Source organism: Oryctolagus cuniculus, chromosome 7 (genome assembly GCF_964237555.1).
Source record: "Oryctolagus cuniculus chromosome 7, mOryCun1.1, whole genome shotgun sequence".
Lineage (NCBI taxonomy): Eukaryota > Metazoa > Chordata > Mammalia > Lagomorpha > Leporidae > Oryctolagus > Oryctolagus cuniculus.
The window spans coordinates 152,834,368-152,855,396 of NC_091438.1; the positions used below are offsets into that span (position 1 = coordinate 152,834,368).

Here is a 21,029-nt window from a genome sequence, read left to right on the forward strand (position 1 = left end):
AACTGACGGATGCCTGCTGCACACCCATTTCAGCTGGGAGTCACCCGGCTGTGTCCCCGGGGGAAGAGCAGCGCATACATTAAAAAAAAAAAAAAATCCTTTTGTCACCGGGCGGGCGAGTGGGGCCGGTTCGGGGGAGGGCGGGTACTGTAGCCGCTTCTCCGGCTGCAGCGCAACCTCGTCAGAACCAGTTTTCGGGGGCGCCACACCTAGGATCAGATATGTGATATTAGCGTCTCATTGCATCAGTGTCTCTGACGCACGTGTCTTTTACGCGGGCAAGGAAGCACGGTAATGGGGCAGGGGGGAAAACGGAGGAGGGCGGGCTGGCACCTAAAGGCACCGCACCAGGCGGCTGCGCTCCTAATGGGCCACACAGGGTGCCGGGCACGGAACCGCCCCGGGCCGACAAGCAGCGGCAAGCCACTTCCTGAAGGGGCCGGGATGCCTGATCTGGGCGGGATTCTTTGGTGGTGGTGGTGGGGGGGGGTGGCTCTCCCTAACTTTCCACCAGCAAGCACCAGGGTTTGGCGTCCCCGGTCTCTCCTTCCCGGCAGTCTCGGAGGAGTGCCCGTTTGATTTCCCGTTTCCAAAGTTCCTCTCCCGCGCGCGCCCTGGGCGGATCGGACGCCCCCGAGCCCCCGCCGGTCTTCCTCCCCCAGCCCTGCTTCCGGATTCGATGGCTGGCTGCGTGCAGTACTCGCGCACGTCTTAGGCTCTGTCTTCCCCAAAAAGGCATCTTCTCCGGCGGGAGCCAGGAAGCCGGGGAAGAGGCCGGGTGGGGCCCCAGGGGAGGTGGGGGCAGCCGCGCAGCTGGGAGTCGGCAAAGCTTCCTCTCTTCTCCGGGGGATCCCGCGAGTCCCGACCCTGACCCAGCCCCCACGTGGCTCCCCGGCCTAGCTGGGTGCGCTGGCGCGCGCTCCCCCACCCCTCTCCTCCCCAGGTAGGACCCCACCGGGCTGCCATTCTGCGCTCACCCCTTGGCCGGTGAGTCGTGCTCATCCCGCGAGCGGACGCCCGTCCTGGTCCCGCGCTCACAGCCCGGGACCTAAGCGCGGTGCGGCTCGCAGGTCCCGCGAACTCGGTTAAAAACCCGCCCCCACCCATGACGAATGTCCACCTTACCAGCTTCCAGGGCGCCCGCGGCCCTGCCGTCACCTGCCCGTCCGTTCGCCCGTGCGTGTCACCCCACGGCGTCGCAGCACCTTGCGGGACACACGCACGGGCGAACGGAACGCAGCCTCGCTCGGCGCGGGAGGGAATTACTCAAACCGCTTTCCTCCTCCGCTCCGAGCGCTCAATTAGGGCGCGTCCCTTGCTGGCCGCGGCGAGCCGGCGGGTGTCCCGAGGTGACCCGTGCGGGGTGCGCGCGGGGGGCGGGCGGCGCGGGGCCGGAGCCGGGGTCCCGGCGCGCGGTCCGCCGGCCGGCAGGGGGCGCGCGCGCCCCGCGCCCCGCGCCGCCCGCCCCGCCGCGCGCTCGCTTGCGGCCGGCCGCACATGTGTTTCTGTTTTGTGTTGTAGCGTTTGTCCTGGAAGCTCGTATTTACATCGAAGTCTGTCCGGCGAGGGGCCGCGGGCTGCCACCGGGCCTGCGACCCGCCTCGTCGCCGCCGCTCGTCCTCGCGTCCCCAGCAGGTAGGCGCCGCGGGCCCGCGCCGCGCAGTTTGCGGGGTCTGGGAAAGTTTTTTTTTTTTTTTCCGGATTTTTTTTTTTAAGAGAAAAGGTAAAAAAAAAAAAAAAAAAAAAAGGCAACCTGGGGGAGGGGGAGTGGGGGTGAATGAATAAAAAGGGGAAGCCAGGCGGGCCCACGTGGTCTGACGGAGACAGACAGAGAACCCATTGTTCAAAATCGATAAAAAAAAAAAAAAAAAGGCCGCGAGGGCGAGCGCGCGGGGGCCGGGCCGGGGGCCGCGCGAGTGGTCGCCCCCGTCTGCGCGAGCAGGTGCCTGGGCCCGCGGCCGCCGTGCGCGGAATCGGGGTCTCGGGGGCGCCCCCCGAGCGCGGGCTTTGGGGAGGGGGCGCGGGGGGGGGACAAAAGCAGCAGGTGGGGCGGCGCGAGCGCCCCGCGGCCGCCTCGCACCCGAGCCCGGGGTCGGGGGTGCTTTGTGGGCCCGCGCCGAACTTGAGGACGGGCCGGGGTGGGGGTGGGGGTCTCGGGGGCGCCGCGGCCTCCCCGCGGCCGCCGCAGGCCGGGGTGGGGGCGGGGGTCTCCCGGGGGCCGCCGGGCAGGGCCGGGAGGAAGTGGGGCCGGCGCTCGGCCGTAACCGGCGCGGCCCGCGGCCCCGTCTCCCCGCAGCCGCGACCATGCCCAGGAAGAAGGCGGCGGCCGCCTGGGAGGAGCCGAGCTCGGGCAACGGCACGGCGCGCGGCGGGCCCCGGCGGCGCGGCGGCGCGGCGGGCAGGAAGCGCGAGCGGCCCGAGCCCTGCAGCAGCAGCAGCGGCGGCGGCAGCAGCGGCGACGAGGACGGCCTGGAGCTGGACGGGGCGCCCGGCGCGGCCAAGCGCGCGGCGCGGCCGGCGGCGGCGGGCAAGGCGGGCGGCGCGGCCGCGGTCATCACGGAGCCCGAGCACACCAAGGAGCGCGTGGTGAGTGCGGGGCGGGCGCGGGCGGGGGGCGCGCGCCCCGGGCTCCCGGGCGGGCGGGCGGGCGGGCGGGGGAGGGGCGGCCCGCGCGCGCGGGGGTCGTGGCCCCGCCCCCGGCGCCGCCGAGCGGCTCCCGCCCGCCCCGCCCCCGCCCCGGGGCGTCCGCGCGGGGCCCGGGCCGGGGGCGGCGGCGCTCGTCTGCGCCCGGGCCCGCCGCCCCGATCGCCCCCGGCGCGCGGCGGGGAGCGGGGAGCGGCGCAGACCGCCGGGGCTTTGAGGTTCCCGCCGCCGCGGCTCCGGCGCCCCGGGGGGGCGGGGCCTGCCGGCCGCCGCGCATGCCCCGTGCGGCCCTGCGCCGCCGCCGCCGCGCGCCGGGCGCGAGGGCGCATGCTCCGGAGCGCCCTCCCGCGAGGTCGGGGGAGCCCCCGGCGGCGAGGCGCTCGGGCTTTGTCTGCCTGGTGCGCCGCGGGGCTGGGGGGTGCTCGGCCGGGGCGTCCGTCCCGGCCCAGCGCGGCTGGCTCCGTGAGGGCAGTGGCCTGCTCGGGGACCTGCCCGCAGACCCCTGCCGACCCCGCGCCCTCCCCAGCACAGAGTGTTTGCGAGTTTGCTGTAGCGTGTGTTTGGGGAGGAGTAGGGGGTCCCGGCTTCCACTGGGTCGTCAGAGGAGGCCCCGGAGAACTCGGGGTGCAGAGTCGGCTCCCCAGCAGCCGTTGAAGGGTTAACTGTTCGGGCGGTCTTTTTGCAGCCCCTTCCCCGCTAGGAGAAGAGGCCGGCGTGCAGGGTTTCAGGCACCTCCCCGGGAGGGGGCTGGCCGGTCAGCTGGCGGACGAAGGTGTGCCCGCCAGGTCTCCAGGGTGGCCAGGGGCGTGCGGCGTGTTCTGAGACTGCGTCTTCCGGAGCTCTGAGCCCTGTTCTATGTGGATCCCAGAGCGTGCGGTGATCCGGGTCACAGAACCATGCGCGTGCATTTCCGTCAGCAGGAGTTAAACTGCGCTGCAGTGGAGCAGGTTGGGGTCCAGCCAGCGATAGAACATCCGTACCCCAAGTTGGTTTGGTTTTGTTCTGTTTTTGAAAGAAATCTCATCCGCTGGTTCACTCCCCAGTCCGCCACAACGCAGGGGCTGGGCCCGGCCGGGCTGGGCGCTGCAGCTCCATCCGGGTCCCCCACGTGGGTGGCAGGGCCCGGCTGCTTTCCCGGCTGCACGAGCTTGGCGCTGGGTCGGAAGCAGCCGAGACTAGAATGCTAGTGCAGGATGCCGGTGCTGCAGGTGGCGGCTCCACCTGCTGTGCCGCAGCAGGGCCCCCCTTCCCGGGTGGCTCAGGCCTGGGCCGTGCAGCCTGCCCTCTTCCGTGGGCCTGGGCCAGCCTCCTGCTGCTTGTTGCTGGCCCCCGGTTCCTGGGACCCCTGTCTGCCGAGCATGAGCTGGCCTGGCCGTGGTGCCGGCTGCCTCTGTCTGCCGAGCATGAGCTGGCCTGGCCGTGGTGCCGGCTGCAGGGAGAGGGGGGCTCCCAGCCTGCGGCCTCACTTGCTCCAGAGCCACCCGTGTTGGCCGGGGAGTCTTAGCCCACAGAGGGCAGGGTTGCTGGGAGTGATGGACGGACCCGCTCGCTCTGAGGGCCTGGGGGCTGGGCGTAGCGAGGTCTTGTCAGCACCAGAGTTGGCTGAGCCCTCCTCCCTTGGGAAGCGGGGGCCTCGGCGGAACCCTAGAAAACCCGAGAGCCCTGAGGCCGTAGGCCGTCATGGCTCCTCCAGGCATGGCTGCTAAGGTTCCGTGGGCCCTGGGACAAATCTGTGTGATCCGAGGACCAGTGCCGCGCGCTGCTTGGCTGAGTGGTCTGCGGGACGGGTCTCGTCACCGGCTCTGTCCCCGCCGTCCTCTGAACGGACAGACGCCAGAGGCGGCCTGCATCCGGGCCGCGGCCGCCCGGCAGGCAGCGAGGGACGCGGAGTGCAGCCATCCTCCTGGAGGCTGTTCTTGGGGCTTCTCTGCTTCGCGGCCGCGCTGCAGGCTCCGAGTTCACCCGGAAACGCAAGCCCGAGGCCGTCGGTGAGGGCAGGATCGCTCTCCATCCGCCTGGGAACGCTGGGCGGTCTCCCACTGAGGCTGTGCTGGGAGTCAGGCATTTTACTGTGAGTTACTTAAATCTTCGTCGCGCACGACGCGGAGGGAAGTCCAGGTGAGCAGCGTGGAGAACGGAGCAGTAGTCGCCTCCGTCGAAGCGGAGCCCAGAGCTTGGACGAGGTGGGAGTCGGCGCCACCCCTGGAGCGCGCTCCGTTTGCCCAGGGTCTCCCAGGGTCTCCGCGCCACCTTTGATCAGCAAGCTTGGGTTTTCGTGCCGGTGCCCGGCTGGCTGGAGCAGGCTCACCCAGGAAACCTCAGGAAGTCCCCCTCGGCTCCAGGCGATGACGGGCTCAGGCCACCTGGACACAAAGCCCTGTGTGTGGTGGCACCAAGGTCGGACCGTGGTGACCGCATCTCCGCGTTGGATGGTTTGACCTCAGCAGCGAGTGCCGGGCACAGGCGCCCTGGACCCTGTCTGAGCGAGGGTGGTGGAGTGGCCTTTCATTCCAGGCCCTTCTCGGCCCCCGCCCCCGGGGCCTTGGCGCTGCCTGCTGGCTTTGAGTCTGGAAGCGAGCCCAGGGGGTTCTCGCAGGGGGACCTGCACGGAACCCACCAGCTGCCAGCCTGCAGAGCGTGGCAGTCGCGTCTGCCAGCTATGCAAAGAAGGAGATAACCCGGGGAAACTTGGCTCAAAGCGAGTAACCGGAGGCGGGGGCAGGGCGGGGACGGCTGCCCTCCGATGCCCGGCCTTCTCTAAATAGTTAATGTGGCCGAGTCCATGGCTGCTCTGTGGCCTGTGATGCAGGTCTGGGCCCTCAGCGTTCCCCGAGAATGGGTTCAGTGATGGCGAAGACATGGAGTCTCGAGAATGCATGAACTGCGGTGGGCCAGAGTGGCCCGCCTGGCCATGGCGCGGGGACTAGGGCTAGGGTGGCCGGGCCTGCAGCTGGCCTGTCGCCTGTCAGACGATCCTGTAAGTAGAAGGCACCCTGGTTCCTTTTCATGTCCTGGAACGATGGTGTGAGGTGTGGAAGCAGAAGAGGTTTGCACTCCCTGGCCAGCGCGGGCCTGAGCCCCGAGGAGGAGCGTGTCTAGGGTGGTGCCCACGGCCGCCTTGCCCTCGGCACAGATTCCCACTGGCAGAGCCGGTGGCCCCGAGGACGCGTGAGCCCGTGCAAGGCCACCTGTGCAGGCTGTCCCTCGCTCCCTTGTCCTCCACTCGCGTGGGGAAGCTGACCGCCAGCCTCTGGTGGGCTGCCTGCTCCCCCGCGGAAAGGCTCCTGGCGTGGCGGGAGCGGGTTGCAGCGCTGGCAGCTGGAATGGCCGTGCAGGGACGATGGGGGCTCCTCGGGTTTGACGGCCACAGGGGGATACCCGAGCCTCCCGGGAAGGGGACCTAGCCCACGGGCGAGTGAGCTTCAGCACCGCCCTGCGTCACAGGCTCGTGGGGTTTCCTGTGTTGACTTGTGGGGGGGATCGGGCCGAGCTCCCAGCTAGAGTCCCCGACAATGGGTGGCTCTGCCCAGATGCCCCTGGACCGCCTCGGGAAGCTAGAAGCAGCCTTAACCTAATTCTTTTCCCTCCTCTCTCTCCAGAAACTTGAAGGGTCAAAGTGCAAAGGGCAGCTTTTGATTTTTGGGGCAACCAACTGGGACCTGATTGGTCGGAAAGAAGTGCCTAAGCAGCAAGGTACGAGAACCGTTTCCGAACCCCCAAATGCTCCTGCCTGTGGGGGTCCCGGGCGTCCTGGTGCCCCCGGCAGCAGGGCTGTGGGACCACGCGCCTGCCCGCAGTGGCCGGGCAGCTTCCTGTGACAGCTGGATTTGAGCCCGGGTCTTGCGCGGGTCTCCCTGGGTGTTCTGCCTTTAAAAAACCAGTTGCGTTAAGTGAGACAGAAAAACAATTCGCGTCTTCAAGTAAACACTGACCCCTTTTCTCATCTGTCCTGCTGTTTCTCGGTGATGACGAGGAGCTGGGCCTGTGAGGTGACACCAGGAGTCGTAGGCGGGGCGGGGCGGATGGCGCGGGGTCCCTGTGCCTTTGCTGTGCTGACGGCGACAGTCTGGGGGTGGGGAGGCAGCGGAGAGGGCCCGAGAGGTGCTTGCTCGTCCCCAGTTGTCCTCAGAGACGTGACGGCTGGCACCGCGCCCTGTTTTATGGCTTCTGCATTTTGTTTGGAAGGAGTCCCAGGGTGGCTTCACTCTGAACAGAGCATTTGCACGCTGTACGCCCTGGCGCCTTCCAGCAGGGGCGCGGAGACGCTGTCCGTCCCAGGAGCACCGCGGCCCTGGCAGAGAGGCGGGTGCGAGCCGCAGGTGGCCTCTCTTGGGCCTCGGGACAGCAGCCGGTGCCCTGGCCGGCACTGTGTGTCGGAGGCCTCTGCTGGCCTCCGCCGGCCTCCGCCTGGCTCCGCAGAGCATCGGTTTGTTCTTTTGAAGAAGTCGAATGAATGGCAGAAGGACAGAGAGGACAAGAGATGAGAGAGACCTTCCATCTGCTGCCCCTTCCCGAGTGGCCGCGACAGCCGGGGCTGATCCGGACAGGAGCCAGGAGCTTCTTCCTGGTCTCCCACGTGGGTGCAGGGGCCCAAGCGCTCGGACCATCTTCTGCTTTCCCAGGCCATAGCAGAGAGCTGGATTGGAAGTGGAGCAGCCGGGGACACGAACCAGCGCCCATATGGGATGCTGGCACCATCGGCAGATGCCTAACCTACTATACCACAGCACTGGCCCCAGTTTTTACTTTTTCAATAAAGGTATTTTTAAATACCCTAGGCCCTTGGTGACCTCTGCTGGCGTAAGTAGAGGGAACGGAGGGAGGGCCGCTGCCCAGTGGTGCCTGCACCACCCAGTCTCTGTCCTCGAAGCAGAGCGTTGCTCAGAGCGCCCGCTGGACCCGGCTCAGCAGTAGCGATGGCAGCGTGAGTGTCTCATTAGCTGACAAAATGCCTCGGCGAGCCCCGCACCAGCCCGGTGACCTGGAGGCCGTGGGAGTTCATCCCCCGGCCGGCCCCGACCGCTGGGGTGTGATCTGCCGCTGTGCTGTCCCCGAGCCACAGCAGGGAGCACCTGCCCACCTGTGCGCTCTTCCCCGGGGCCCGGTGGGCTGGAAGATGGCGAAGCGTGGCCACAGCATGGGGTCCCCGAGACCACGTGTCTGCCACGCCCCAGTCCCCGTTACCGCAGCTGCCATCTTACGTGATGGCTGTGCCTTCGTTTCTCTTGAAAAGTTTTTTTTTTTTTTTTTTCTTCCCCTGTTCGATACCTGTTTGAGAGAGTTAGGAGAGCCAGAGCGAGGGACCTTCCGTCTGCTGGTTCTCTCCCCAGATGGCTGCAGCGGAGCCAGGACGAAGCCAGGAGCTTCAGCCGGGTCTCCCATGCAGGTGCAGGGTCCAAGCACGTGGGCCGCCTTCCACTGCTCTCCTGGGCCGTTAGCAGGGAGCTGGCACAGGTGGCGGCTCCACCTGCGGCCTGAGAAACGCCTCGCGGTGGTTTTTAGTGTGCTTTCTCCCTGGGAGTTGCTGGTGTTCTTGTCTCCTTTGAGTGGAGGAGCGGGCCCGGGCCGGGCACTGCAGTGCACTGAATGAGCCGCAACCCCATGGCGGACGCCTTTCCTGAGAGCCGGCTCAGAGCCTGACCCTTGGCCATGGCCGTGGCCGTGGCCTGCGAGCCCTTCTCAGGGCTCTGTGTTGAGCTGGGTGAAGCTGACCATGGCCTTGTCCATTCTTGGGGTTTGGGGGAGTGGGTCTTTCCCCCACCGCCCCGGTGCTGAGCACTTACTGTGAGAGGCGTCCAGAGGTTCCAGGCTGCCGGAGACAATGGCCTGGCCCTTGGGTTGCTGACCGTGGCATGGGAAGCAGAGGTGCTGGGTGTCCCAGGCGCATGGGGTGGCCGTGGGTTCAAGGGCAAAGTTCAGAGTTGCACGTGGACCAGGAAGGCTTCCTTGAGGAGGGGCTGGAGGGGCCCTTGACCTGAGTGTGGAGAGGAGAGCAAGTCAGGGGGATGCGGACAGGTGGGCAAAGGCGGGGGGCAGGAAGTGGCCAAAGCTACTGGGATGCCCGAGAACGGAGGGGGAGGGGCATTGGCAGCGCAGGCCACAGACACAGTGGGGTGTTTCCTGGGGGAGGGCTGCAGGTGGCCTGCGGTGGTATCACAGAGACTAAGGGCAGACTTGAATGTGCCGGGCCAGGCCAAACTCGGGGCACCCACACCTTTGTTCTTGGATACAGAGGGTGGGAGTTGGGGGGAGGCCCTGGCTCTTCACCAGCCGTGGTTGCCGTGGGTGACATCTGGGCGGGGTCTCGGGTCCCTGCCGCCCCCAGGGAGTTGATTGCCCGTCTCCTTCTCTGCAGCTGCTTACCGGAACCTCGGTCAGAACTTGTGGGGGCCCCACAGGTATGGCTGCCTGTCGGGGGTCCGGGTGCGGACTGTGGTCTCGGGGTCGTGCGCCGCGCACAGCCTCCTCATCACCACGGAGGGGAAGCTGTGGAGCTGGGGTAAGTACCCTGCGGGCGCCGTCCCCACGGGAACTTCCTGCACGGCGCCCGAGGCCGGGCGGGGGCTGCGGGGCCTGGCGCGCTTCCTCTTAGAGCACCTCTTCAGGGCCCGGCGCTGTCTCCCACCCTGCCACCCACACGCCCGCGCTGCGCCATGGACCTCTGCTCCCGCCGCTGGCGTCACACGGCCCCTCCCCTCGGGGGCCTCTGAGCGCACGTGGGCACCCGTTTAGTCTGGCTCTGGTGCTCCCCCAGCCGCTGGTCTTTCTCTGGCACTGGTTGGCTTTCCCTAGTTTGTCTCTGCTCACCTTGGGGGCTACGGGGGCTTCCTGTCCCCGCCCCCTTCCTGTCCCCACCCGCTTCCAGGCAGGAACAAGGCGCCACCTGAGGTCGCCTGGCCTGTGTCCCCGCCCTCTGGCCGCCTCTGGCTACCTGCGGTCCCTGTGACTGTGTATCTCGGTCTGTCTGAACCAGTTTTTGCGATCTCATGAGCTGCTGTCGCGCAGTCCAAACAGACGAACATCTGTTGTCTTCGCTGCGCTTTGCTAATTTTGTAATTCTGTTGGAGCAAAGCTAACCAGTGTGTCTGGCCCAGATTCACCCTCGCAGGCTGTCGGGGGCTGCTGACGCTGCCCGGGGTTTTGTCATCTCCCGGTTGGCGAGAGGTGCGCCCCCTGCCTCGTGTCCCTGCGCCAAACGCAGCCTTTCGTGTCGGGTTCCCACTTCAGACACCTCCTTTCTGGTCTCGCCTAGCGATGGCTCTGAGGAGCCTGGTGGGCCGGGGGCGGGCAGGGGTGCATGGCCCGCAGGTGGGGCCCACAGCAGGGCTGCCTCGGGTCTGCTGAGCTCCCGGAAGCCGAGCGGTGCTGTCTGTGGCGCTAAGCCCCAGTGCCGGGGGAGGGGCTGACACCTGTGCCCATGCAGCGGGCCGGCAGAGCCAGGCAGGTGCTGCCCCCAGCTCCTCTCGGGGAGACGTGCCCTTGACCATGAGCGTGGGCAGCGCCTGCCGCAACACGGTACCAGCCCGGAAGGTGGTGTTTGGGCAGCGAGGGAGGCACCGAGGCCAGTTGACGCCTCGTGGCCAGGTGTGGCCTTGTGGCTCTGCCTGGTGTTTGGCTCCAGGTGGAAAGCGCCAGACTGCTCTGTCTGTCCAGCCCTGTCCCCGCCAATCTCCCCGAGAGCCAGTCTGGTGTGTGGCTTCCCTCCGTGGGCGAGGCCGGTCTCGGGCTCCTGCCCGCCTTTGCCCGCTTCTTCCCGCGTCTGGTGCCAGCTGTGTGTGGGCTTCACAGGGCTTGGGCTGTGCCGGGCTGGCTCAGCAGCAGGGAGGTGCGTGTTCGGGGCTGGCCTGCCCTGGTCACCAGTGTTCACTTGACTCAGAGCCCCAGGAGGGGCCTTGCTTCTCCCTGGGCAGGCACTGCTGACGGCGTTGGGTGTGAGGTGTGTCCCCCCCCGGGTGGGGGCGCTGCTCTGGCCGCCCGTTCACTTCCCTCTGGCTGGTCTGCAGGTCGAAATGAGAAGGGGCAGCTGGGACACGGTGACACCAAGAGAGTGGAAGCCCCCCGACTCATCGAGGGTCTGAGCCACGAAGTGATTGTGTCAGCAGCGTGCGGGCGGAACCACACCCTGGCCTTGACAGGTGAGGCGGGGGCGGGGCGGGAAACCAGCGGTCCCTCGGCGCTCAGGGTGGGGTCGCTGATGGACAGAAGCTCCGGGAGCCGGCGGCGGCGGCGGCGGGGCCCAGGCTGTGCACTGCCCCTCTCCGCACCCCTGGGTCCTGGTGTGTGATGGTTTCGCTCCTGCGTCACCGTCTGGGGACACTGTCACTTCCATTGTGTCTGGCAAGTGGCTGTTGGCATCACGGACACCTTCGCTTCCCGATCGTGTTGCAGACGCTGAGCGCTTGCTCTTGGTTCTTGCCTTCCAGAGACGGGTTCCGTGTTTGCCTTCGGAGAGAACAAGATGGGGCAGCTGGGCCTTGGCAACCAGACCGATGCCGTCCCGAGCCCCGCGCAGGTGACTGACCGCCCCCGCCCCCGGCTTGGGTGCCGGCCGTGGACTTGTGTCTCGCCCGACCTCGGGCTCTGTCCTTGTCCCCAGCGCAGGGAGGGCTGCGATGCGCTCAGTGGGGGTCACGTGGTGTAGTCTTCGGAACGGGTTGAGTTTGTGGTCAAGCTGGAAAGTGTCCTGGGACCACCTTCTGTTTCCGGGTTCAGGGGCTCACATTGACGAATGCCGTGGGTGTGTCGCCTGACCTTGGCTGAGGTCACCCACCAGGTGGCAGGCGCTTGTTGCTAAGACGCCGGGAGTCGGGGGAGGAGTGGGGTTCAGCTGCTCGAGGCCGGGCGTGCTCAGTGCCTGAGCGGGGCAGGGGGGGGCTCGGGTTCTGCGATCTGAGAGGACCCCTGCAGTGGCCGGGCTCATCTGGGCCTCGGGGGACTCGGGCCCGGGGTCCGCGCTCCCCGTCTCCAGCGCTGCCGAGGCCGTGGCCGTCCCGGCTCGTGGGTTGGCGCGGTTTCCCCGGTTCGTTATCAGACAGCTTCCCAGCTGCCTTGGCTGCCGCCTTCTACGCTCTGGATTTTGAATTTTTTTTTTTAAAGATTTATTCATTTGAAAGGCGGAGTTAGCGATCACTCCCCAAATGGCCGCAGCCCCTGGGGCTGGGCCAGGCCAGAGCCAGGGCCTGAGATGGCATCCGGGTCTCGCAGTGGGCGCAGGGCCAGGACTCGGGCCGTGCTCAGCTGCTTTCCCAGGCGTGTGAGCAGGGAGCCGATCGGAAGTGGAGCAGCCGGGACCGCAGCCGGCGCCCCATGGGATGCCCCACGGGATGCCCGCGTCAGACCGCAGCCTAACCCGCACCGCACTGCGCGCCCCTCTCAAGCTCTTCTTCTTTCATTTGGTTTTTGTTTTTGTTTTATCGTTTGAGAGGCAGAGACAGAGCTGCCGTGTGCTGGGCTCCTCCCCAAGTGCCCGGTGACTCTGGGTCAGCAGGAGCTGGCCGCTCCATCCGGGTCCCCCGGCGCTGGCGGAGACCCAGCTGCTTCAGCCGTCAGCCTGCTGCCTCCCGGGTGCGCACTAGCAGGAAGCTGGAGGCGGGCAGAGCCAGGACTCGAACCCAAGCACAGGCCGGCCTGTTTCTTGTTCACCTCTCCAGTAAGGGGTGAATCATGGCCCTGTGCCCTTTGGCTAGGGTCAGATAAAGACTAACTGAGAAGCCCTCGTCCGGCAGAGGGTGGGAAGGGGTTCGCTGTACCTGGTGGCCGATGACGCTGCTGACAAAGCCTTGTCATTTTAAGGGGGGCTGGCAGCTTCGGTGAGGGTGGGGGGTCAGGTGCCGATTCTGGTCCGTTTGACCCTTGCCCCCAGGCCCGTCGTGGGATTCCGCATTCGCTGAGCACTGGGTGTGGGAGGCGCCCTGCCGGGCACTGTTGGGGTACAGAGATGGCCGTGGTTACCTTTGAACACAGGCGGGGGCGTCTCCTGAGCTCTGCAGCGTTGCCCTGAGAGGCGTCTCACCTGCTGCCTGGGGTGTCTGACCGGCTGTCCTGTCTTTGCAGATAATGTACAATGGCCAGCCGATCACCAAGATGGCCTGCGGGGCCGAGTTCAGCATGATCACGGACTGCAAAGGAAACCTGTATTCCTTTGGGTGCCCCGAATACGGTCAGCTGGGTACGGAAGTCTGTTAAAGCTTTGTCAGGGTCTCGGGCCGGGTGCTCTGTAAAACCATCTCAGCTGTGAGCCGGTCAGGCCAGCGCGCTGTGTCACATGGACAGTGGCCTTTGATGAGAGGCGGAAAAATCGGCCAGGATTGGGGTGTCCCGAGCACCGCGGCCTGGGTGGAGCGCCCGCCGCCCTCCCTCCGGGCTCCATTTCCTTTCTCACCCGCCCCAGCGTCCGTCCGTCCAGTGTCCATCATCCATCCGTCCGTCCTCTGTCCCGACTGTCCCTGCTCTTCCGGGAGGCCCGGGCGGTGGCGCGTGGGCGCCCTCTGCTGGCCCCGCGGCCGTCAGCAGGCAGATGGCCCTGGTATAAATAGCACCCGCGGCGACTCCCGGCAGACCGGGGACTTGGAGGCTAAATTCGCCTCAGTCAGAGCCGCTGCGCACACCCTGGGGTGCCTGCCTTTCCATGGCCACGCCCCCACCAGCCGCCAGAAGTGGGCGTCTGCGTCCCCTGCAGACCGCGGACCCACATCTGGGCCGCAGGCCCGGGGACCCGCAGGGTCGGCTGCTCGCGGCGCGGCCTCGTCCTGGGCTTTGCGTACTTTTTGTTTTTTGTTCTCATTTATTTAAGAGAGAGCTACAGACAGGGAGAGACGGGGAGGCCTTCCATCCACTGGGTCACAGCGGCAGGAGCTGGGCCGATCGGGGGCTTCTTCCGGATCTCCCACCGAGTGCAGGGGCCCCAGCACTTGGGCCCCAGCAGAGCTGGGTGGGAAGTGGGGCAGCCGAGACTTGAACTGCTGTCCGTATGGGATGCCGGCACCACGGGGGGAGGCCTTACCCGCTACGCCACAGTGCCGGCCCCTGGGTGCTGCTCCTTTGAGGAGGGGAAGGAAGCCGGTGCCTTGGAGGCCTGGCCACCCCTGCCCGCCCTGGGTGCCTGGCCGGGGCCTCCCGAGCCGGCTGCATGCCTGAGACCTGGTGCAGAGGAGCTCAGGGTAACAGCTACTTCTAGGGAGACAGCGCGGCGCTCAGCGGTGCTGGCCTTGGCTTCAGCCTTGAAGGGGTGTGGCATCCTCAGATTCCCCCACCCCCCCCACCCCGCGAAGTGCAGACAGAGCTTCCCCTCGCTCAGCCACTCCCTAAATAAATGTCTGCAGAGGCTGGGCCAGGCAGAGGCGGGAGCGGGGAGCCGCATTGTGGCCTCCCACACGGGCGCATCTAACACACGCGCGAGCAGGAAGCTGGGTCGGAGGTGGGGCGGCCGGGACTCCAGCCTGCAGTCCCAAGAGGACTGCTGGTGGCAAGCTGTGGCTTAATGCACGGCGCCATGATGCTGGTCCCCCCCACCTTTTTTTTAATTTAAGGGAGAGGACTCTTCCCCAAACACCTGCAGTAGCCAGGGGCTGGGGTCCTAGTTCGGAACTTAGTCCAGGCACAGCCCATGTAGGTGGGAGGAGCCTAGTCATCGGGAGTCTGGAGCCCAGTCTTGGACCAAGGCACTCTGATGGGGGTGTGTGGGGGGTGATGTCTTACCCTAGACTGAAGGCCACGCCCCCCACCTGTAATGGCCAGACATGTCCCAGGGGACAGCAGGTCTGCGGTGGGGGATGGGGGTGGTCCTGGCAGATCCCTTGGGGGAAGAATGTGAGGAACCTGCCTAGGGGTCTCCTGCTGGTTGCAGCTGTGGTTCTGGGTACGTGGTGTAGACCCGCGCTCTGGAGACCGGTTGTGTGTTGTGTGGGTAGCTTGCAGGGAGGGGCCAGCCAGAGTCCAGGGTAGCTTCCCTGGTACCGCGGGCTGGTCCTAGAACCGACAGGCTGATGGGGCCATTGGAGGCACAGGCAGCCATGACGGTGGCCCCGCTGTGTCCGTCTGAGGGTGGACAGTGGGAGGAGTGCACAGCGGCGCGTCCTGGCTGTGCTGGGCCGTTTCCAAAACAGTCGCTGGTCTCGACCAGCAAACTGGGTCCGGGGCTGCACCCGTGGGGCGGGCCTCGGCGGGAGGAGGAAGGTGCCTTGGCAGCAGCCTTGGCTGTGCCCGGCGTCCCGCAGGCCCCCGGGGCTGGGGGTGCTGCTGCTGATGGCGGCTTCTGCGGTCACCGCAGGACACAACTCGGACGGGAAGTTCATTGCCCGGGCGCAGCGGATCGAGTACGATTGCGAGCTGGTGCCCCGGCGAGTGGCCATCTTCATTGAGAAGACCAAAGACGGGCAGATCCTGCCGGTGCCGAACGTGGTGGTGCGGGACGTGGCCTGTGGCGCGAACCACACGGTGAGACGCCGCCACCTCTCCTACAGACCGGCGGGGCGGGCGCGGGGCGCAGTTCTGCTCAGGGGCCACCTGCCTTCTGCCGTCCTCAGGGGCCTGTCAGGTGGCCCCAGGGTCACTCCCTGTCACTGTCCCCCATGACTTCCGCCTACTGAGTTGTCAGACGCGAAGCAAAGGCCTTGAGAAAAGATGTGTTGTAAGTGATTCCTTTGTTGAATCGAGACACGCGTCTGCCACCTGCTGGTCTGTTTGCTAATAGCCGACAGCAGCTGAGTCTGGGCCAGGCTGAAGCCAGGAGCTCCATCCGGGTCTCCCCTGTGGGCGCGGGGGCCCCAGCACTCGGGCCGTCGTCCGCTGCCTTCCCAGGCCATCAGCAGGTGGGTGGGTTGGAAGTGGAGCAGCCGGGACTCGAACTGGCGCCCGTATGGGATGCCAGCGTCACAGGGGCTGGCTCATCTGCACCACAAAGCCTCCTTTGCCATCTGCTGTGCCAGGCTCTCCACTCCAGACAGGGACTCCCCTCCTCCCATTGCCAGGCCCCCTTGCCGGAGGCCCGTGTGTGCCACCCTCGTGTCTCCTCTCCCTGCAGCTGGTGCTGGACTCCCAGAAGCGCGTCTTCTCCTGGGGCTTCGGTGGCTATGGGCGGCTGGGCCACGCGGAGCAGAAGGACGAGATGGTGCCCCGCCTGGTGAAGCTGTTCGACTTCCCCGGCCGCGGGGCCTCGCAGATCTACGCCGGCTACACCTGCTCCTTCGCCGTCAGCGAAGTGGGTCAGTGCTCGTCCCCGCCCGGCCCCGGGCTCAGTGTTTCCATGGGAACCACGTGGCCACCGTCCTGTCCCGGGGTCCTGAGCCCTCGCTCGCTTCATCCCACTGGTGGTGCTGTCGGGTTTTTTTTTTTTTTTTAATTGGAAAGGCATTGTGGCAGGAAGAGAGAGGACAAGTGGCCGCAGCGGCTGGGGCTCCGCCAGGCTGAATCAGGGTCCCGAGGACTGGGGCCATCCCTCTCTGCTCTCGCGAGCGCATCAGCAGGGAGCTGGGTCGGAAGCAGAGCAGCCAGGATTCCAGCCGGCACTCCGTGGGCTGGGGGCGTCACAGGCCCAGCTGAGCCCACTGTACCCCGCGGGCACTCTGATGTGGGGTGGGGGTTCACAGGCCCAGCTGAGCCTGCTGTACCCCGCGGGCACTCTGTGGGCTGGGGGCGTCACAGGCCCAGCTGAGCCCGCTGTACCCCGCGGGCACTCTGTGGGCTGGGGGCGTCACAGGCCCAGCTGAGCCCGCTGTACCCCACTGCCACTCTGATGTGGGCTGGGGGCGTCACAGGCCCAGCTGAGCCCGCTGTACCCCACTGCCACTCTGATGTGGGCTGGGGGCGTCACAGGCCCAGCTGAGCCCGCTGTACCCCACTGCCACTCTGATGTGGGCTGGGGGCGTCACAGGCCCAGCTGAGCCCGCTGTACCCCACTGCCACTCTGATGTGGGCTGGGGGCGTCACAGGCCCACCTGAGCCTGCTGTACCCCGCGGGCACTCTGTGGGCTGGGGGCGTCACAGGCCCAGCTGAGCCCGCTGTACCCCACTGCCACTCTGATGTGGGCTGGGGGCGTCACGGGCCCAGCTGAGCCCGCTGTACCCCACTGCCACTCGATGTGGGCTGGGGGCGTCACAGGCCCAGCTGAGTCCGCTGTACCCCACTGCCACTCTGATGTGGGCTGGGGGTGTCACAGGCCCGGCCCAGCCCGCTGCACCCCGGCAGCAGCCCAATCCCCAGTGGCTACGCACGGCGCCCACTCGTGCCACTCCCGTGCCTCCCACGCAGGCGCTGCCAGAGGCTGGGCTTCAGCTCCTGGGGCGCGGGTCACGGTGGGATCACGTTTGCCTCCCCGCAGGCGGGCTGTTTTTCTGGGGCGCCACCAACACCTCCCGCGAGTCCACCATGTACCCGAAGGCAGTCCAGGACCTGTGTGGCTGGAGGATCCGCAGCCTGGCCTGTGGGTAGGTGAGGGACGCACAGGGGAGGGCGCCTGGCCTGTGACCGCGGGACTCCGGGTGGGGGCGCAGGGGAGCGGACGGCCGGGGTGTCACTGGGAAGGCCTCTGGAGAGGGCGAGCGGGGCTGGGGGTGCGGGCTGGCCGCCGGTTCAGACTCCCAGCTGGGCACATGGCGGGGAGAGGTGGAGACCCCTAAGCGTGGAGGAGGACAGCCGTGTGGCTGCCACACTCGGTGGGTGCCTTAGTCCACGGCCGGGGTGGAGGGGGCCTCGTGGCTCTGAGAGCCCTCAGACCCCGGGCAGGGAGGCGGTGGGGCCCCTCAGTCACCTGTGCTCCATGGAAACGCGTCTCCGTGGGGTGGGAGGGCAGCGAGGCCTGGCCCTGCGGGGGGGGTGGGGGGTGGGAGATGCCGGGGTGTCCGCGATGATGGCCTCTGCCCCCCCAGGAAGAGCAGCATCATCGTGGCCGCGGACGAGAGCACCATCAGCTGGGGGCCGTCGCCCACCTTTGGGGAGCTGGTGAGCCCCGGGAGGCGGGGCTGTGGGGCCACAGGGGTGGGGGTGTGAGCTCGGCAGCTCCCTGCAGGCAGCCCGGAGGGGTCAAGTCAGGTGCTCTGGGACCACGCCCCCCGGGAAGGGGCCAGGCCCTCCACTGGGCCTGCTGCTGCAGGGGTGTGGGGAGCGGGGTGAGCGCCAGCACCGTGGTGTCTGTCACCCCGAGGTCCTCACCGGTGCCAGGAGCCTGCTGGGCTCCCGAGCTCGCCTGGGGGTGAACGCTGGCGCTCACCGGCCGGCCGCCCAGAGGCGTGGCCCCGTGGGTCCCCGTTTCGGTGAGCGCCTCCTCTGCCTTCGCAGGGCTATGGGGACCACAAGCCCAAGTCGTCCACCGCGGCCCAGGAGGTGAAGACGCTGGACGGCATCTTCTCAGAACAGGTGAGGGCGCCTGCGATCCAGCAGCTGCTCGGCCGGCTTCCCGCCGCCTCGCCAAGGCACTGATGGGTCACGCCCTCAGCAAGAGGGAAGTGCAGAGGGGTCCCGGCCAGCCTGTCCTCGCGACATACACCAGGGTCCCGCCAGGGCGCTGGGTTCCCCCAGCTGCTGTTCCAGCCGCAGCCTGGACGGCCTGTGGTGGGGGTGGGGGTGTGGATCACAATGACCCTGGCTGTTTTCAGTAAGGGGGCTGACGCACTGTTTTAAAGATTTATTTCATGTATTTGAAGGCAGAGTTAGAAGGAAAGCCAGATCTACCCCAGATGGCCCCACCGGTGCGGGCTGGGCCAGGCGGGAGCTGAGCGTAGCCCCGTCCCTGGGCCACGGGCTCAGCCACCCCAAGCTCCAGGACGCCCTCACAGGGAAGTGCACCCTTGGACCCGGCCTGCCTTGTCCCGCAGGTGGCCATGGGCTACTCACACTCCTTGGTGATCGCGAGAGACGAGGCCGAGACGGAGAAGGAGAAGCTGAGGAAGCTGCCCGAGTACAACCCCCGGACCCTCTGAGGGGCGGCGCCCCCTCGCGGCAGCGGTCACTCCACGTGCACTGGGACGGGAAGACCGGACGAGCGACGGGAAAGCGAGAGTCGGCGCAGGTGCATTATTGTTAGGCTCCCCGAGGTTCCGTTTTCTAAGCGATCCCACGTTGACGACCTTTTTCTGTAGGCTTTCCCAAGTGGTCCCCCTCATGTCGAATTAAAACACCTGCACCTGCTCCCATCTACCTGCCACTCCCGCGGCGGGGCAGCCACTGCAGTCTGGGCTTTCATTTCGCTAGTTTGTTTTGTAAGTTTCTTCTTCTCTCCCAGCTGTAATTAGCATTGTGACCTGCGGGGGAGACCGACTGCCCTTCTCCCAGAACGGCTGTCCCTTGTCCCCAACGGCTCCGGGCCCTGGTGGTCGCTCGGCTCCCTCCCCTGGGCTACCTGTCAGTCCCCCAGCGTCCCAGCATCGGCCGGGTCCCCCTGGCGGGGGCTCGGGGTCTGTGTGTAGCCATTTTTATCTACTTTAGCTGTAAAAGAGGTCCAAATGCAAATCAGGCGACTGTGGGCAGAGGCGGGGGTGCGTGTCCGCGGGGGTCCTGCCGGGCGGCCCCCGGTGCAGCCAGGGCCTCGGCGTCACCCACGATCGCTGAAGAGACGCCGAGCGGCCCCAGCTCCTCTGCCGCCAGCCCCGGCGCCGCGTGCTTCCTCCGCGTCCCCGCCCCCGGCTGGAGCCACCCTCCTCGGGGTCTCTGCTCTGCCGGCTCGCGCTCTGTGGTCCCGCGTGCTTGCCTCTGGTACCAAATAGTCGGGCTGACGGACGGGGCCCTCCACTCCTGCGTGTCCGCGGACAGCGCGGCCGCACCCTCTCCCTCCCCTGACCAAGTGCCCCGGGCCCGTCGCCGGTGTCACGTGCCCCGCGCCACGTGAGTGACGAGGTGCCTTTCCCGGAACCCTCCTCTCGGGCTCCTGGTTTGCCGAGGGTCCGGACTGGTTTGGGTGCTTTAACTAGAGTTTTAGTTGCGTGGTGCTTGGGGGGCCGGGGTAGGACTTTGGCGTGAGACTGGGGTGGCTGGGACAGTTAACACTGCTCTTTGGAAAACTGTTTGGCTTTTTGCTATTGTTACCACTTGTCGCTGTCTCGATGTTACAAATGCCAAAAATGATCTAGGTCATCATTGCTTTTCTCCCTGTCTTCCCACCCCAGTCCCTCCTGCAGGGGCTGCCCCCGTGGGGCGCTGACGCGAGGGGGCTCAGCACTGCCGTCCCGGCCCCGCAGCCCCCGGGCTCCCGCTCAGCTAACCTGACGCGTCCACGTGGCCCCGACGGGTTGCCCGGATGGTCTTCCCCGGCCTGGGGCTCGGGCGGCTGCTCTTTGTCCCGCTGCAGCCTCTGCCCCAGCGCACAGCGTTGCAGGGGCCGAGCTGGGCTTGGAGCTCGGAGCGGGCGAGACAAACCTGCAGCTGCCGCCGCCTTCCCTGGCAGCGCCCCGCTCCTCCTCCGCGCTCCCGGGGAGAGGCACCGGGGCCCCTGCCGCTTCTGACCAGTCTTCCAGATCGGGGGGAAGGGCAGCCGAGGCGAGGGCGGGACTTGGTCGAAGGTGCCTGGTTTAGTGCTGTAATTGTCTTATTTTTTTTTATATATATATTTCTCGGAGTAAACATTTTAAATAAACTGCATCATTGTTTACTCGGGCTTGGCTCTCGCGTTTCCCTGGTGGTGGAACCCAGCACGGGCACCTGCTGTGTTCAAGCGGAACGTGGGCCCCGGCACCCACAGAAAGGGCTGTCGGCAGGGGACCGCTGCAGGGAGCGCCCGGGCCTGGACCGTGCTGGGGAGTGGGTGGCAGGGGCCGCCAGTGCCTCAGCTGCCTGGCTTGGAAGGTGCCACGGGGTGGGGACATCCGGGACTGACAGGAGTTGGGGGCCGAGGCACGTGCCGGGGGCTTGGAAAGGTTTCGGGGAAAGTGGGATGAAAAGGCCCACATGCTTTGGTGTAAAATCTTGGAAATCTCTGCAGGAACTTTTTGAAGACCCTGTGTTCATACCTGGTCCAGCTCCACCCGGTGTTTGGCGTTGGCTGCTCCTTGTGTGCAGTGTGGCCAAGCAGCCACCAGGGGGCAGCAGGCACCAGTGCTGGGTTCACAGGGCAGGAGCCGGTCCCTTCCCACAGCATGGCTCCCAGGCTTCTCCTGGGCCCCACTGCAGGGTTCCAGACTGGGGCATCGTATAGGTCGTGGCCACCTGCAGCCAGCGGTGTCTGGCACAGGTCCTGGACATCACCGGGTGCTGATGGCATTGGCTGCCGTGCGCTGGGGTCCCTGCCTTTGTCACCCCTGCCCTGGGGCCCCCAGGTGGGCGGTGTCCACAGGATGGGTGGCAGCCGGGGGGTGGGGGGTCCTGTCCCAGCCCCCTGCCATGTTGTAAGGACGGGGACCTGAAGGCCACAGGTCCATGGTACCAGGAGCGCGGCGGCACCAGGAGGGCCTCCCGTCCC

The 21,029-nt window shown here is 66.8% G+C and overlaps 1 protein-coding gene across 2 annotated transcripts; it reads left to right on the plus strand.

The window, feature by feature from the left end:
* Window positions 1-266: 266 nt before the first annotated feature.
* RCC2 (regulator of chromosome condensation 2) lies at window positions 267-20,227 on the plus strand. 2 transcript variants are annotated; one of them, XM_051841999.2, is made up of 14 exons: window positions 267-291; window positions 1,522-1,635; window positions 2,297-2,586; window positions 6,243-6,336; window positions 8,999-9,142; window positions 10,647-10,778; window positions 11,067-11,155; window positions 12,697-12,811; window positions 14,912-15,078; window positions 15,665-15,845; window positions 16,962-17,067; window positions 17,509-17,581; window positions 17,918-17,995; window positions 18,454-20,227. In XM_051841999.2, the coding sequence occupies exons 3-14, from the start codon at window positions 2,305-2,307 to the stop codon at window positions 18,556-18,558; spliced, it is 1,566 nt and encodes a 521-aa protein (XP_051697959.1). In that variant the 5' UTR covers window positions 267-291; window positions 1,522-1,635; window positions 2,297-2,304; the 3' UTR covers window positions 18,559-20,227. The 2 variants fall into 2 exon arrangements, with proteins under 2 accessions (XP_051697959.1, XP_069933142.1); XM_070077041.1 differs by lacking the exons at window positions 267-291; window positions 1,522-1,635 and adding an exon at window positions 1,924-1,942.
* Window positions 20,228-21,029: the final 802 nt, after the last annotated feature.

Coding starts and splice junctions, on each gene's coding strand:
- RCC2 (XM_051841999.2), top strand. CDS start 2,305: ATGCCCAGGAAGAAGGCGGCGGCCGCCTGGGAGGAGCCGAGCTCGGGC. Junction 17,068..17,508: donor ATCCGCAGCCTGGCCTGTGG/GTAGGTGAGGGA, acceptor CTGCCCCCCCAG/GAAGAGCAGCATCATCGTGG. Junction 17,996..18,453: donor ACGGCATCTTCTCAGAACAG/GTGAGGGCGCCT, acceptor CTTGTCCCGCAG/GTGGCCATGGGCTACTCACA.